The 15,000-nt window shown below is 42.6% G+C and overlaps 2 protein-coding genes and 1 pseudogene across 2 annotated transcripts; all 3 read right to left on the bottom strand.

The window, feature by feature from the left end:
- LOC138054290 (G-protein-signaling modulator 2 pseudogene) overlaps positions 1–889 on the bottom strand; it is a 3,977-nt pseudogene extending 3,088 nt beyond the window's left edge.
- Positions 890–9,017: 8,128 nt separating this feature from the next.
- LOC138054291 (uncharacterized) lies at positions 9,018–9,737 on the bottom strand. Its single transcript, XM_068900763.1, has one exon. It carries the CDS (start codon positions 9,735–9,737, stop codon positions 9,018–9,020), a length of 720 nt encoding a protein of 239 aa, XP_068756864.1.
- Positions 9,738–10,911: 1,174 nt separating this feature from the next.
- Positions 10,912–11,568, bottom strand: LOC138054292 (uncharacterized). Its single transcript, XM_068900764.1, has one exon. The coding sequence runs from the start codon at positions 11,566–11,568 to the stop codon at positions 10,912–10,914; it is 657 nt and encodes a 218-aa protein (XP_068756865.1).
- Between the last annotated feature and the right edge of the window lie 3,432 nt (positions 11,569–15,000).

Raw genomic sequence — 15,000 nt, forward strand, 5'->3', positions numbered from 1 at the left:
TAAGATGTTGATGGTGGTACTCTATGGCTTGCTTGAAATTACCAAGACTTTTATAAGCGTTGCCGAGATTGCCATACGCTGCTCCTTCTCCGGCCCTGTCCCCTACCTCTTTTGCAATACTAAGATGTTGATGGTGGTACTCTATGGCTTGCTTGAAATTACCAAGACTTTGATAAGCATTGCCCAGATTGCAATAAGTTGTTCCTTCTCCGGCCCTGTCCCCTACCTCTTTTGCAATACTAAGATCTTGATGGTGGTACTCTATGGCTTGCTTAAAGTTACCAAGACTTTGATAAGCGTTGCCGAGATTGCAATAAGCTCTTCCTTCTCCGGCCCTGTCCCCTACCTCTTTTGCAATACTAAGATGTTGATGGTGGTACTCTATGGCTTGCTTGAAATTACCAAGACTGCGATAAGCGTTGCCGAGATTGCCATAGCATGTTCCTTCTCCGGCCCTGTCCCCTACCTCTTTTGCAATACTAAGATGTTGATGGTGGTACTCTATGGCTTGCTTGAAGTTACCAAGACGTTCATAAGCGTTGCCGAGATTGCAATAAGCTTTTCCTTCTCCGGCCCTGTCCCCTACCTCTTTTGCAATACTAAGATGTTGATGGTGGTACTCTATGGCTTGCTTGAAGTTACCAAGACTTTGATAAGCGCTGCCGAGATTGCTGTAGGCTGCTCCTTCTCCGGCCCTGAAACCCACTTCCTTAAAAATGGCTAATGCTTCTGTGCAATTTGTTATGGCCTGATTAAAGTCAGCTGTGCCCTGATAGTATCTACCAAGATTGAAATAAGCCAAACCCTTGCCTTGTCTGTCTCCCTCCTTTCTTGCAACGCTAAGCTCTTGCATATGCCGCTCCAAAAGGTCCAACTTTTTATCCACCATTGTTGATAATCAAAACCAGGACGTTTTTCTCAGAAATCTGGGGTGCACCTAGAAGATAAATAAACGAAAACACAATAGGTTCAATGCTCTGAGTACAGGATGCTAAACCGGCACAGCAAAATTAATTGAACAGTGATTGAATTGAATAACTATCTTAAGCCAGCATTTCGAAAGAAGAATGCCTTTCTTCATCAGGGTTTCCCAAGGAATGATTTCGGCTAATGGAAACAGTTGTTACAGAATAAATACTTGGGCATTTAACAGAGCGTTTTATACAATAATAATCAAGGAACATTAAAAATAGAAATTCTATTATGTAAATGAGGGAAAAACACCCTATAGAAAATCGATGGCATGCCATTTCATCTTTCTTATCGAAAGCTAATTAAAAGTTCCTAAGATATGGTTCGCTGGCAGGCAATTTGCTGCTGGTATGTAGCTGACACTAAAAAGACAGGAGGGGATGCCATTAAGAGTGTAATATTCAATTTTCTCCATAAGCCAAAATCATTCCTTGGGAAACCCTGATGAAGAAAGGCAGTTTCTTTCGAAATTAATCTTGTTGTGCCAGTTTAACATCTTGTAGTCAGGGCATTGAACCTATTGTGTATTTCTCGGCGTTGTTTAACAAAGTAGGTACGCAATGCGTACATGTGGGTAGCCACTTAGACACCGCACTACCAATGGAGTCTTAAGTATGCTGTTTGTTTTCATTTGGTTTCTAACCATTCACTTTACTAGCTCTCAACGAACTTCATTGGCTTCCCATTGCCTATCGAATCAGGTTTAAGGTTTCAATCAATTCATGGATAAGTGCCATCTTATCTTAGTGACATGATTACGCTTGAATAATAGCCTATTATTAGCAGTTCTGCAGAAGATAAGGTGCCTAACCTTTGACGGCATGTCGCCTGACCTACGTGTTGTTACCACACTTGCAGTTTTATTGCAGAAGCAAGTGCAACACTATTTGCAGCTGTTCCTTTAATTTTAACATCACTTTCTTTAATACGTACACAAGCACGAAGAAGAAGGTGTTAACCGACTGAACAGAAAATGGTGCTTGAAAACCTAGTAGTTAGGCAACAATAGTCTTTCGGATTTCAGGTACACTGACATTTAATAAGAAGCACTTATTTTCAACATTTGGAACCTCTTTACAGCGGTTAGCTGCCGCATGCAACTTGCCTTACCAAACATTAAAATGTTATCGTTGTGGGAAGTTTTTACAAGAACATTTCCATAAATGGACTTGGAGGCCTTTGGGTAGAGTATCTGTTTTCTTATTTTCCAAATGATCTGGATAGCACAAGTGTTACTAAAAATACAACAACACTTTTGAGATTAAGGAACATGTTTCGATGTTTCAAACATCATCATCAGCCATAGCGAGTGTAACATTAAAATTTTTGCAAGATAATGCGTACATATAGATATAACTATCAATACAATGATTCTTTGTAGATTAAGAGCGTCTCTCAGCAATTTTCACCTGAGACCTTGCAAGACAAAAAAATCGAAAATTGCCAAACTTTGTCACAATAAAGGACTACCAAAACCATTTTTAGAAAAATATGTTTTACTTTGTTTCGATAATTATTTTACCTGGACGGCAACTTTTTCGGTATGGGGCCTTGCGAGTGAGTGAAAATGACTCCAAAATGTCGCTTGTTTGAATCACTCTTTTTGAAATAATGAACGAGTAACTTGAAAATCAAACAAGTTTCCTTAATTCACTTTGTGAACATACCTGCAAAAGGTATCCCCCTTTATATAAGCATACGCTGCTTGGATTTTCCTCGAAGCCCTCAAAGAACCATCGAACCAGTCGAACGCTTCGTGACTTTCGTGAGTTGTGCCGTGATTGTGTCATCAGAGCTGTCATGCAAGAGATTAGGACAAAGCACACAGACCATTATGACTGCGTGCGGTTCTATTCGGAGTTTGTTGGGGGAATTTGTGGCCCAAGTTCTGACAATCCAGCAAACGTTCAAAGTGTAATAATAGCAAAATGTGATAAGGACATCAAGGCACACTTGAGAAGTTATAAAGTGTTGGATTCTTCTCTGGATACAGAGGGTAGGCTTTTGCTCGCACGTACGGGTAAGGGTTTGGGTTAGGGGCACTGTCATGAGCTGCACATGCTTGAGTTTGTTTGCTCTCACCCTCACAGAAAATTCTAGCCGCCACTATGGATTCATGCGTGAATCACGTATATTCGCAGTTAATGAATTCTATGTCAAACATAGCGCTCAGAATTTAATATTTACCTGTCAGGAAGAACTTTTCGGATTAATAAACTTTTTTATTATATGGCTAAAATAGTACGCATGCTCTGATTGGCTAATTGTGACTGAATTGTAGGGCATTATTCTCCCGTAATGCCCACGGGCCGATTACGGGATTGCAAAAACAAAGGAAAAGGAAATTAAAAAACCATATAATAAACAACTTACTAACCGAGCTAGCTCGAGCCATACTGGGGAATATTGGCCCTCGGTCGTTCTTGTACGGACCTCTCTGTGCTCGGTCCGTACTGCCATGACCTCTGGCCAATATTCCCAAGTACGGCCCTTGCGCTTGGTAAGTAAGAAGTAAATAAATGCGAAAGTGTTTGCAGTAAAAAGCGAAATCACTGTCGCTGCACGCTTCATAGCCAGCATCGAATTTAGCTTGCAGCCAGGCGTGAAAAATTCTTTGCTTCAGATAAATATGCTTGTGCGTGTTATTCCACTCCTTCAGGTATTCTTTGCGATCCGTTAAAGCCTTCCTTTTTCTCCCGGAGGTTCTCCTTAGTCCACCATGGCCCTCCCCAGTGGACGCCATCTTGAATTTGTCAATTGAACTTGAAAAAGTTAACCTAACACTTTTCACGTTTTCGCAAGACGCTAGCGCATGCGCAACCCACAACAGTGTCCCTTTAAATAAAATCACTTAGATTAAGATATTGAGCAGAAAATCACTTTGCGAAATCCGCAGATACTACCTATTACAGACTTTATGTCAAAAGCAGAATACCCGGCCACAAGAAATGGACCCTAAAAACACTGCTGCCGCAGTGCCGCCGCAGTGCCGCCGCAGTCGGGGTGTTGTTGGATAGACCTTGTTCTTTAATCCGTGAGGTGAGCACCGCGGCACGGCGGCACTAGACAGTTTACTAAGCTAAATGTCACCGTAAGTCGACTAAGGCACTGCGGCACCAGCCATTCTACTGAATTCACTCTATCTGATGCAAACTGTGCGAAATCCACTTTCATTCACTTCGGCCCTGCGGCTATCGTCGCGAACATAAACGCTCCTTTGTGGAGGGGTATTCAGCAATCGCTCCAATTGCGAAAATCAAGTAAGCAAGATGTGTAAGACCGTGTAATCATGTAACATTGTAGGAGACTGCGAGCAGTCGCTTTTCCAGTTGTCCCTGAAGTGAGTACATTGATCAGCGCAGCCAGATTGTATCACTGCCCGTGAAACTAACAGTTATTATTTCTTATTAATTGCTTTTAAAAGGTGTTTTTGAGATAGATGATACAATTTTTGGTTACGACGATTTGGAATCCGATGGAGATGTACTAAGAAAAATTGTGCCTGCCCACATGAATGGGCATCACACATGGCAGTGAAAGGGGAGCGTGGATTAACCTTTGCTCAGTTTTAAAAACTTGACTTGCACTTGACTTGCTGTTCTAGCGAAGTTTTAACTATTTATGACCGAGGCTGTAGCACAGTGGCGAAGTTACCATGAAAACAAAATAAATTAAATTCACCTGAGTAGACTGGCTAGTGCCGCAGTGCCACGGTGCTTACCTCATGGATTAAAGAACGAGGTATATCCAACAACACGACTGCGGCACTGCGGAAGCAGTGTTTTTAGGGTCCATTTCTTGTGGGCGGGTATTCTGCTTTTGACATTAAGTCTGTAATAGGTAGTATCTGCAGATTTCGCAAAGTGATTTTCTGCTCAATATCTTAATTTAAGTGATTTCATTTAAATCTCACCTGCATGTGCCAACAAAAGCCAAGCCTCTGTATCCAGAGAAGAATCCAACACTTTATAACTTCTCATGTGTGCCTTGATGTCCTCATCACATTTTGCTATTATTACGCATTGAACGTTTGCTGGATTGTCAGAACTTATGCCTCAAATTCCCCCAACAAACTCCGAATAGAACTGCACGCAGTCATAATGGTCTGTGTGCTTTGTCCTAATCTCTTGCGTGAAAGCTCTGACAACACAATCACGGCACAACTCATGAAAGTCACGTAGCGTTCGACTGGTTCGATGGTTGTTTGAGGGCTTCGAGGAAAATCCAAGCAGCGTATGCTTATATAAAGGTGGATACCTTCCTTTGTTTGTTTTGCAGGTATGTTCACAAAGTGAATTAAGGAAACTTGTTTGCGTAAAAATATGGAATGGAATGAATCTTGTTAGTATGCAAATTTTGAGGTTAGTTATTTTAATTACCGGATATGTCACTCTTAAGCCAAGACAGTTAAATTCCAATGACACGTTCCCCTTGACCTAAGGTAGTATCAGTCAATTCACGTTGTATTGTGTCAGTAAACCTCGAGTCTCGAATTGTTTAGTGAATAAATCAAGATTAGCGTGTGTGATTGCGAGGAGGCAGTGTGGCCCAGTGGTTAGGACGCTCGCCTTGAGATCCGGAGATCCCGGGTTCAAGACTCGTTCTGACCACTCGTTGAATTTGTTCCTGGTAGTCCCTGGTTCAACTTCCTAGCTGCACTTGTAAATAGCCAGCTGGTTTGCCTCCGGTCAGTTGGGATTCTTAACAATTGTTGTTGTGTTCTGTCGTTTCTTTCATTGTGTTTCATTGGCCCTGAAAAGCCCCTATGGGGAGCGGTCAGTTATGTATTGTATTGTATTGTATTGTATACCTCGCCTCCGCTTTGGTGGTCAAAGGTCGACTTTTGTTGACAAACAGCATGTTGAAATTGGGCTTCAAAAATCCTCCATTTCATTTACCCAAAAATTTTATTGAATTTAATTGCAGCGGAAACATTGCTTATTCCGGTGAATATAGTCTCCTTTGAGAAAGCCATGTACCAAGATGCTTCTTGACGGTCGAATTGCGCACAAACCTGGCACTGACCCCTTGCAAAACGAGATGCTTCCGTGAAGCATACACTGGGTTGCCTGTGGTACGTGCTATAGAAAATCAGAAGGCACTGAATATAAATGTGGTATTGAAATACAGCATTCCAGTCTCTGAAGAATAACAAATAAAAGAGAAGCGAGAAACATTGGCTTCTGGGCTGACATGTTGATAATTTTCAAGTTCCCTCACAACTTCTTTTCACCACAAGTGTGCCCTCTGAGCATCTGACAGCTTTGTAATAATAAACTTCACTGAAGTCAAGCCCTGTTTCGCGGGGTTAGTGTTAGGATGGGAGACCAAAACAATAAACCCCTCACAAAAAACAGAAACATCTGACCGAAAATACTATTAACGCTAACAAATGCGAACTCAGCAAGGTACAGATTTTGTTAGCTTGCTTTATGCAAAACAAATATTGATGAAAAAGCAAATAACTATTGATACATAGTTTTCAGAAAGAGCAGAAGGAAGTTTCCCGGACGGTCGATCGAGAATAAAATATTTACGACATCAAAACAACATTAATTTTGAACCGTGAATATAGAATATAAAAAGTTACGATGAGCGACAAACATTTTGGGAGATTTTTGCTACGTTCAAGTAAATTGCAAAATCGAAAGTGACATGGCCGGAATTCAGCGGGCGCCGTTATTAACTTACCGCGGCATGTTTACTCGCCAAACAGTGAAGCATCTGTGTCAAATGATGGCAAGATACCGTGTTTTGGTAAGTTTCTTTGTCTGTCAAGTGTTATAAAGTTTGACAATGAAATGAGCGAAGTCAAAAGAAAGATCACAATCGCCCAACTCTGGTTTATGCAAAGTCAAAATTTACTCTCCAAGACGCGTAAGACGTTATTTATCACGAGGTAATTCCATCATTTTGGGAATAGCAGCTACTTTATTATTCATCTGCGTTACAAGTTTTCACTGATTTTGGGGCTCATTTTGTTGAAACTCAAGCATGCTTCCAACAGGCCTGTGAACCCTTCCTGCTTACAGAGCAATACTAAAAAACTTCTCCCACATCACATTTCAACCTTAAGCTCGAAAATTAATTCAATACACAACATGATATTATAATTCACAAAGGCAGAAAATACCACAGAATCCTTTTCCAGCGAAAAATTTAAACAACATTGCGTGCGTGAAGACAAGAAACTCAATCGTGTCAAATTACCATGTACTTCAGGTAAATACAACTCACTTTCATTTCATCTCGACGGGCGATAGATTGTTGTCGAAGTCCAGTACTCGTCGCTTTTGAGATTCCTGCCTAGTTTATCCAACTGAGTTTTCCATCATTGAGCTCCATAAGGGTATATTTTGTTTAAGGCTCCACTAAAACGCCATTCGTGTTACATGACTTTCGACGCCACTACAGGCTAAGTTAATGATTCTACTGTGTCCACCAGAGAAATCTACGCAGTTCCACTACCCTCTCGATCCTAAGAAAATACGCGCAGAAGGCTCTATGCACAAAGACATCACCTACCAGGGGAGTGACAGGCAAGACTTTTACCGACACGGAAAAAAAAAAGAAAAAAAACAAACTAAACGCAGACCTCGACTGGGTTTGCCCATGGACAACCCAGTAATGAATTTCAAGCTTTCTGTTAAGTTCTGGAAATTCCTGGAAATTTCTAGAATGTGACAGCTTTATTCCAGAGTCAAATTCCAGCTTTTATTCCAGAAATTGTTTTCCAGTTTTTGGGCAAGTTTTGGGTTCTTTCAGGTGCTGCCAGAAAATGACAGTTTTTTCCACTCTTCGTTTCTTGCAGGAAACTGGAAATAAACTAGCAATAGTCTACAGCTTGTTAACAATTTTAACATTTCTGAAATGAAACAAATTTTTAGTTTATTACAGTTCCTATTCTATAAATTCAATTCTTTTCAGATAAAAACTTAAAGAAATGTTTAGCATGCAGTTTAACTGCCATAAGCGGACCTCAAAGCTTGTAGCAATTCAGACTCCACAAAACCACAAGGCGAAATAAAAAAGGGAAAACAATTTATTGGCAATGTGGAAGATGCGGGTTGAAAATTGTTACAAATACTGGAAAGCTGTGGTAACTGAAACCAGACACTACTGATCACTAGGACCGACTTACTGCGACTTACTGCGACTAGCGCAACTACAACTGATGGAAGGAGGCCAAAAAAAAAACATGCAAAACTTTGGGACTTATATACGAGACAGAAACTATATAAAAATATGTGCTAGAATGGAACTCCAAAAAGGGTGTAATTGACAGTAAGGGAACAATAAAGAACAAGAACAGCTAACGAGGCGGTGTAAAGGCGTAAAAATGACGTTGAAAACGAAACATTAAGGGGCACCCAATTAACACGTTTTACTAGATCTTACATACCGGCCCCTAAGTGCGTGGTCCCAACAAGCACTTAAACTATTAATTGAAGTAAGATCTAAGCGGAAACTGATTAACTTTAAGCAAATTCCTTTAACCTAAGTCTGTATATTTCGTACGCTGTCCACAAGAAAAATAATCAAAGTTCTTCATATGAATGCTTGAAATTTCTTAACTAGGGTAAATGTTCTTTGTTCCTTCCTCAACAAATAAAACAGGTTTGTCTATTGGGCGCTCCAGAACAGCTGACTTGACTTTAACTTTGACCTTACGCACTAAGCCTTTCTTATCTGGGATAACTTCTTGGATTCTTCCAAGCCGCCAACAATTTCAAGGGGTGTTTTAGCGGCGACAAGGACAACATCGCCAACAGCCAGATTTCTGCGAGGAAATAGCCATTTTTGACGACTCTGCAACAGTGGAAGGTACTCCCTTGACCATCTTTTCCAAAAGATGTCAGACAAATACTGAATTTGAGGCCATCTACGCCGAGAGAACACGTCTTCCTTTTGAAAAACACCTGGTGGCATGGCGAGTCACATTTCAGCAATAGAAGGTGATTTGGCGTCAAAGGTTCTGGATCTGCTGGGTGATTGGTCGGCTGTTTAAAAAGCTTTCCACTTCACACATAAGAGTGACGAGGCCTTCATCGTCGATAGACTGCTCTTGAAGAGCACGCAAGATTCTCTGCACTGAACGAATGCAACATTCCCAAATTCCACCCTGGTGTGAGCCATAAGGGGGGGTTAAAACTCCACTTGATGTTCTTCTGCAACATTTCTTTGGAAATCTTGTTGTTATTCCAGGCTTGGATTGACTCCTGTAGCTCACGTTCTCCACTGGTAAAATTGGTTCCATTGTCTGATCTCATTTCTCGAACTTGGCCTCTTCTCGCGATAAACCGCCTGAGTGCAAGCAGGTATGAGTCCGTGGCGTTGCTATGGGCAACCTCGATATGTACTGCGCGAACGGTAAGACACGTGAATAGGACACCGTATCTTTTGACAACACTTCTGGAATGGCGCACTTGAAATGGGCCAAAGTAATCCACTCCAACAGTTGTGAAAGGAGGATTGCTGGGGATTAAATGATCCTCAGGTAAATCAGCCATTTTTTGTTCACAAAATGGTGCTTCCTGTCTGCGACATTTGTAACAATTTGTTAGAACCTTTCTAACTGTGGAATTTGCTTTAACAACCCAGTACTTCTGGCGTATTAGGCTCAGCACATGCTGTCTCCCTGAGTGACCTGAAAGCCTGTTATAATGATCAACGACGATGCTTGTGACGTGGCTATTCTTCGGCAAGATAATCGGATGTTTTGCCTCTGACGACATACGAGCCTCAGCCAACGCACAGCAGGCCATTTCTAAAGAAAGGATCAATTTTTACGAGGGAACTTGTTCGCTTGACTCGCTTGTCACTTGACCTATTGAGTGTGTTAATTTCGTCTCGAAAGGCTGTTTGCTGTACAACTTTCAGTTGATATCAGTGATAGTTTCTCTGGTTGGGTCTTTATCTGCCCAGTCTTCTGTTGAGTCTTGATCGCCGATAAAAGATTACTGCGATACCGCAAAACCCAAGCGATAGATTTCTTCAAGCGATACCAGTCAGAGAACTTCTGAAAATGGTCTGACAGTGCTGTGACCGGGGTAACGCTGATTGGTGCTATGGTTGTTGAAAAGGATTTCACTTCTCGATCACGCTTTACTTCTGGATCGTCATCCTCCAATGCCATTGAAGCACCTGGTACAATTCACCACTGATGTATAGGGGTCCACAGGAATTCCAGCCCCGATAACCACTTCTCACAGTTTAACAACGCCTCAGCTGATAGCCCTCTTGATACGTAGTCGCCTGGATTTAAGACAGCTCCAAACGAGGAATTGATACACATTTCAGAGGGGCTAGAAGAGACTTTGCAAACATGAACGAACAGTGCACTTCACCTTCCGCATTTACCAAACGCAGATAGCAAACTGAACGGTATGCCACTTCTGACGCATCAGAAAAGTGATGTAGCTAGCTGGAGACTACACGACCAAAACTTTTGGGGAGCACTGACCAGGTAACGGAAAACGATGAAAGCTTGGGGAGGTCATCACGCCATTTGCTCCAACTAGATCTGTATTCAGTCGGCATGTCATCGTCCCACGCCAGTTTGATTCGGCAGAGACTTTGAAGGATCTCTTTGGCGAGCAGAACAAATGGTGCAAGAAAGCCTAAAGGGTCGAACACGCTGCTAACCAGAGACAAAACGCCTCTTCGAGTTGGCGATCGAGCCTCATGGTGAACGTCAAAAAAAAAACGTGTCAGATTCTTCGCACCACTTCATGTCAATTGCCCTCTGAGGGGGAAGTTCATCATTGTGAAGATCAAGCCTTTTAAACTCTGCTGAACGCTCTTGCTCGGTAATGGCCTCAAGTACTTCTCGACTGTTACTAACCCACTAAAGCCCCCTTTCGAAAGTAGGTTCTGCAGGTCGTGGACATGAGCAATGGCAACAGCCCCCGAGGGTAACCATTAAAGGCAGTCGTCAACTTAGAATTTTTTTTTCACAGTATTGACGACTTCAACAGGGAAAATACTCTGATTGCCTTCTGCAGTTCTATGAAGGGCAAAATTTGTGCACACCGGGGACGATACGGCTCCAAAAAGATGAACGAGCATTTGATATTCCTGTGCTTCTGTGGCCATGTTGTCGTCATCCCACCAAAGGAAACGTAGGAAGGAACTGTCTTTCTCTGGAACTCGTACTTGGTAAAACATCGATTCGACATCAGCCATCACGGCAATTCTGTCTTCACGAAACCTTGTCAGAACTCCGACGAGTGAGTTGATCAGGTCTGGGCCTTTGTACAGTATATTGTTGAGTGCTAATCCTTTGAACTGAGCAAAACAATCAAAGACGACCCGGATCTTGTTTGGTTTATGGGGATGGTATACACCGTGGTGGGGTATATACCACACCTTACCGTCTTCAGGGATGGCTTGATTCAGGGGTACCTTACAGGCATAGCCTTTTGCCGCCAATTCACTCATAAAGTCTTTGTAGTCCTGGCGTAACTTGGGGTCCTTCATCAGCTTTTTCTTCAACCAATTGTTCCGGGCCAAGGCTTGGGACATATTGTTAGGGATCGAGGTGAAGCCACTCTTAAACGGTAGAGGGATTTCATAGTGGCCGTCCTTGAACTTCATCTTCTCGGCATTTGTCCTGAGACATCTCAGTTGTGTCATCGAAGAAAAGGTCAACAAAGTTGCGATTGTAAAAATCCTCGACCATTTTTTGGAGCTGAGGGTCTGCTTTAATGAAGGAACTTACAATCCGAGTTCCACCGCGACGGCGCCTAAGAGGCCCATTTACCGCCCAGCCAATTTGTGTCCTTTGAAGCGTAGGGACCACCGTGCTCACTATGTCTTATCTCGACCAGGTCAAGGGCTTCCGGGATGTCACTGGAAATGATAAGCCCGATTTCAGCATCAACACGAGGTATAAAGACACCATTGAGATGAGGCCAGAGGTCGATATCGTCTTGGGTGGGTATGTCCTCCTTGCTGACTGGAATCTCAGGTCTGCTATATAAAACGTGTAGCTTGACAAAATCATTGTCATTGAGATCCGACACGACCAGGTTGCGGACGAGATAACTGTCAACCGCACTATTTCTATTTTCTAGGGTAGAAAGAGAGATTTTCACCTTTGGTCCACTAACTCCAAGTTTCTTTATCAGAGACTGTACAGAAAGAGGCCCTACTTCCACTATCCAAGAACACATATGTAATGACGGTCTTGTTAGTAGCTCTCGAGCGAACTTTTACAGGGATGATGGCCATAGCTGTCTTGCTGCGTACTTCCCCAGCAACTTCATTTGGGCACTCATCAGTGTTGGCTATGGCGTTCAAGACGGGAATATCGTCAGTTCTGTCGGTACCAACACCAATATCTACGGTGGGTTTTTCACTGCTAGGTGTATGGAGAACTGTGGGATGTCTTCGAGTGCAATTTGTGATTTTGCAAGTTTTTAGTACTGGGCGTCCCTGGCGACATGCTTATCTGACAAGCATCCGAAGCAAAGTCTCTTCGTAGAGAGAAACTTGATACGATCTTGATATGGCTTCCACCTTAAGATATGACAGTCTTCGAAAGCATGGTCTTTCTGACAATATGGACACGATATAAAAGACGCAGCGGAATTTACGTGATCCCCACCAGGAAACTGATCTGCGCTCTGGGGACTACCCCTCTGCACTTGGGTGGCAAAGGATGCTGACTTTGGCTTTAGCAGTTTGGAAGTCGGACAGGATTGCGAGGATCTTCGTGGCTTGTGATCAGGCTGGGTATGGGAACTGCCTGTGATGTTTCCAAAAACTGGATTCGAGACAATTCTTGCTTCACTATCCACAAAGGCAACAAAGTCACTAAATAAAACTGGTCTGCAGAGCACTTCCATGATGTCATCCACTCGACGACGCCATCTCTCTCTTGTGTAGAATGGTAGTTTAAGAACCAGTTTTTGTATGCTTCCTGGCTGATCAAACTGAGATGAGTACTGGCTGGTTGCCAACACATTCTGGCAACTAGAGAGAAAAAAAGAAAACTTATTAAGAGCTTCTCAATCTTCTGGCTTGATGGAGGGCCACGCCAAGGCTTTTGATTCGTAGGCACACACGATACAATACTCATCTCCATACTTTTTCTTCAGGAGTCTACGTGCTTCTTGATACCCTTCGTCAAAAGGCAAGTGATGACAGGATCGTATCAGTTCCTTAACGTCGCCAGCTGTGTATTGTTCGAGGTAGTAGAGCCTCTCGTGACTGCTTTGGGTGCGAGACTCTATGAGGCTTTCAAAGGCCCGAATAACCGTACAGTATTCAACAGGGTCCCCATCAAAGGTAGGCACACGAGGCTGTGGAAGTTTTACTTTGTTCTGATCCACAGCCAGCAACTCAATGATCCGGTTCTGCTGGGCTTGTAATGCGGTTTGCTGACGCTGAAGTGCTATCGCCTCTTGATGGAAGTTATCAGGCACATTATTGACTACCAGCTCACTCTTTCCATGCTGGCTGCTGTCTTGAGGGCGACGTACACTTGCGATGTCCGCCGGGTTTTCACGATTTTCCTGAAAACTTAGATGCCGAACCACTGAGGGGGCCTCAACTTTCACGGTTTTCAGGTCTGGCTCGGAGCGGGACTTGTGTTGAAGTACGTCACTCGACGAACTTGGCATGTAAGAGAAAGCTTGACCTTTGGCAGTGCTTTTCGCAATTTCTGCTTCCAATTTAAGGTGAGCCTCTTCCTGGCTTAAACGGAACTTCTTTTCTTCCAAAACTTGCCGTTTTTTAAGCATAACTTCTTAAGCCTTTAGTTCTGTGAGTCTTGCCATCTCCTTCATTCTGGCAGCTTCAAAGGAAGAGGTTCGGCTTCCACAAGATCACGCGCGAGACCCGAGACTCGAGTGCTTTGAAGTACCCAAATGCATTTGCGAACCAACACAACTAACGGAGTCGTCAGGTTTTACATCAGAATTGTCTTGAAGCCCAGCCGCTAGTAATCCATGCCCAACCGTGATGATCCAATCATTTACTCAGTGGCGAAAAACATCAAAGTGGTTGGCATGCCTTGACCAGTACTCTTGGCATTCCGTGATACTATTTGCATCTTTTCCTTCAGACCAGTAATCGAAGTAAGCACCTTTAAACTTCTCAAAAGCGGCTATCGCGTGAGAGAGTTTTTCGTTTTCCTTTACCATCTGGAGATTACGATCGTCAGCCATCAAATCAAGACTCTCGTTTATTCTGGTACTAACGTTTGCTGCAAGACCAGACCTTGAGTTCATCATCGTACGAAGTCTTTCCCGGTGCACCCCTTCCAAGTCTAAAGTAACGTTCGGTCTTCTCATACGGGCTGATATTCATCGCGGTTCTGGTTCAGTTGCATACTCAAAAGATGTAACTGCCATAAGCGGACGTCAAATCTTGTAGCAATTCAGACTCCACAAAACCACAAGGCGAAATAAAAAAGAAGGGAAAACGATTTATTGGCGATGTGGAAGATGCGGGTTGAAAATTGTTACGAATACTGGAAAGCTGTGGTAACTGAAACCAGACACTACTGATCACTAGGACCGACTTACTGCGACTTACTGCGACTAGTGCAACTACAACTGATGGAAGGAGGCCAAAAAAAAAACATGCAAAACTTTGGACTTATATACGAGACAAAACCTATATAAAAATATGTGCTAGAATGGAACGCCAAAAAGGGTGTAAATGACAGTAAGGGGACAATAAAGAACAAGAACAGCTAACAAGGTGGTGTAAAAGCGTAAATGACATTGAAAACGAAACATTAAAGGGCACTCAATTAACACGTTTTACTAGATCTTACATGCAGTTTCTTATTATGTATAAAATTTAAGAAGTAAGAAAATTCCCTTGTAGAACCAGACATATGTAAACGCTATGTAAAGTTTATCATATAACTATGTTGAGCTAAATAAAGGCTATTTACTGCTCCTTACTTGCTATGTAGTAACTATGTAACTTGCTACATTACATAGTTCAGTCTGTGTAAAGCAAATGCCATTACTATTGCAATACTATTTGAAGATCACATAGCTCTCTGAAATA

The sequence above is a fragment of the Montipora capricornis genome, chromosome 6 (assembly GCF_036669925.1).
Source record: "Montipora capricornis isolate CH-2021 chromosome 6, ASM3666992v2, whole genome shotgun sequence".
NCBI classification, from domain to species: Eukaryota; Metazoa; Cnidaria; class Anthozoa; order Scleractinia; family Acroporidae; genus Montipora; species Montipora capricornis.

Coding starts and splice junctions, on each gene's coding strand:
- LOC138054292 (XM_068900764.1), bottom strand. CDS start 11,568: ATGAAGTTCAAGGACGGCCACTATGAAATCCCTCTACCGTTTAAGAGT.
- LOC138054291 (XM_068900763.1), bottom strand. CDS start 9,737: ATGGCCTGCTGTGCGTTGGCTGAGGCTCGTATGTCGTCAGAGGCAAAA.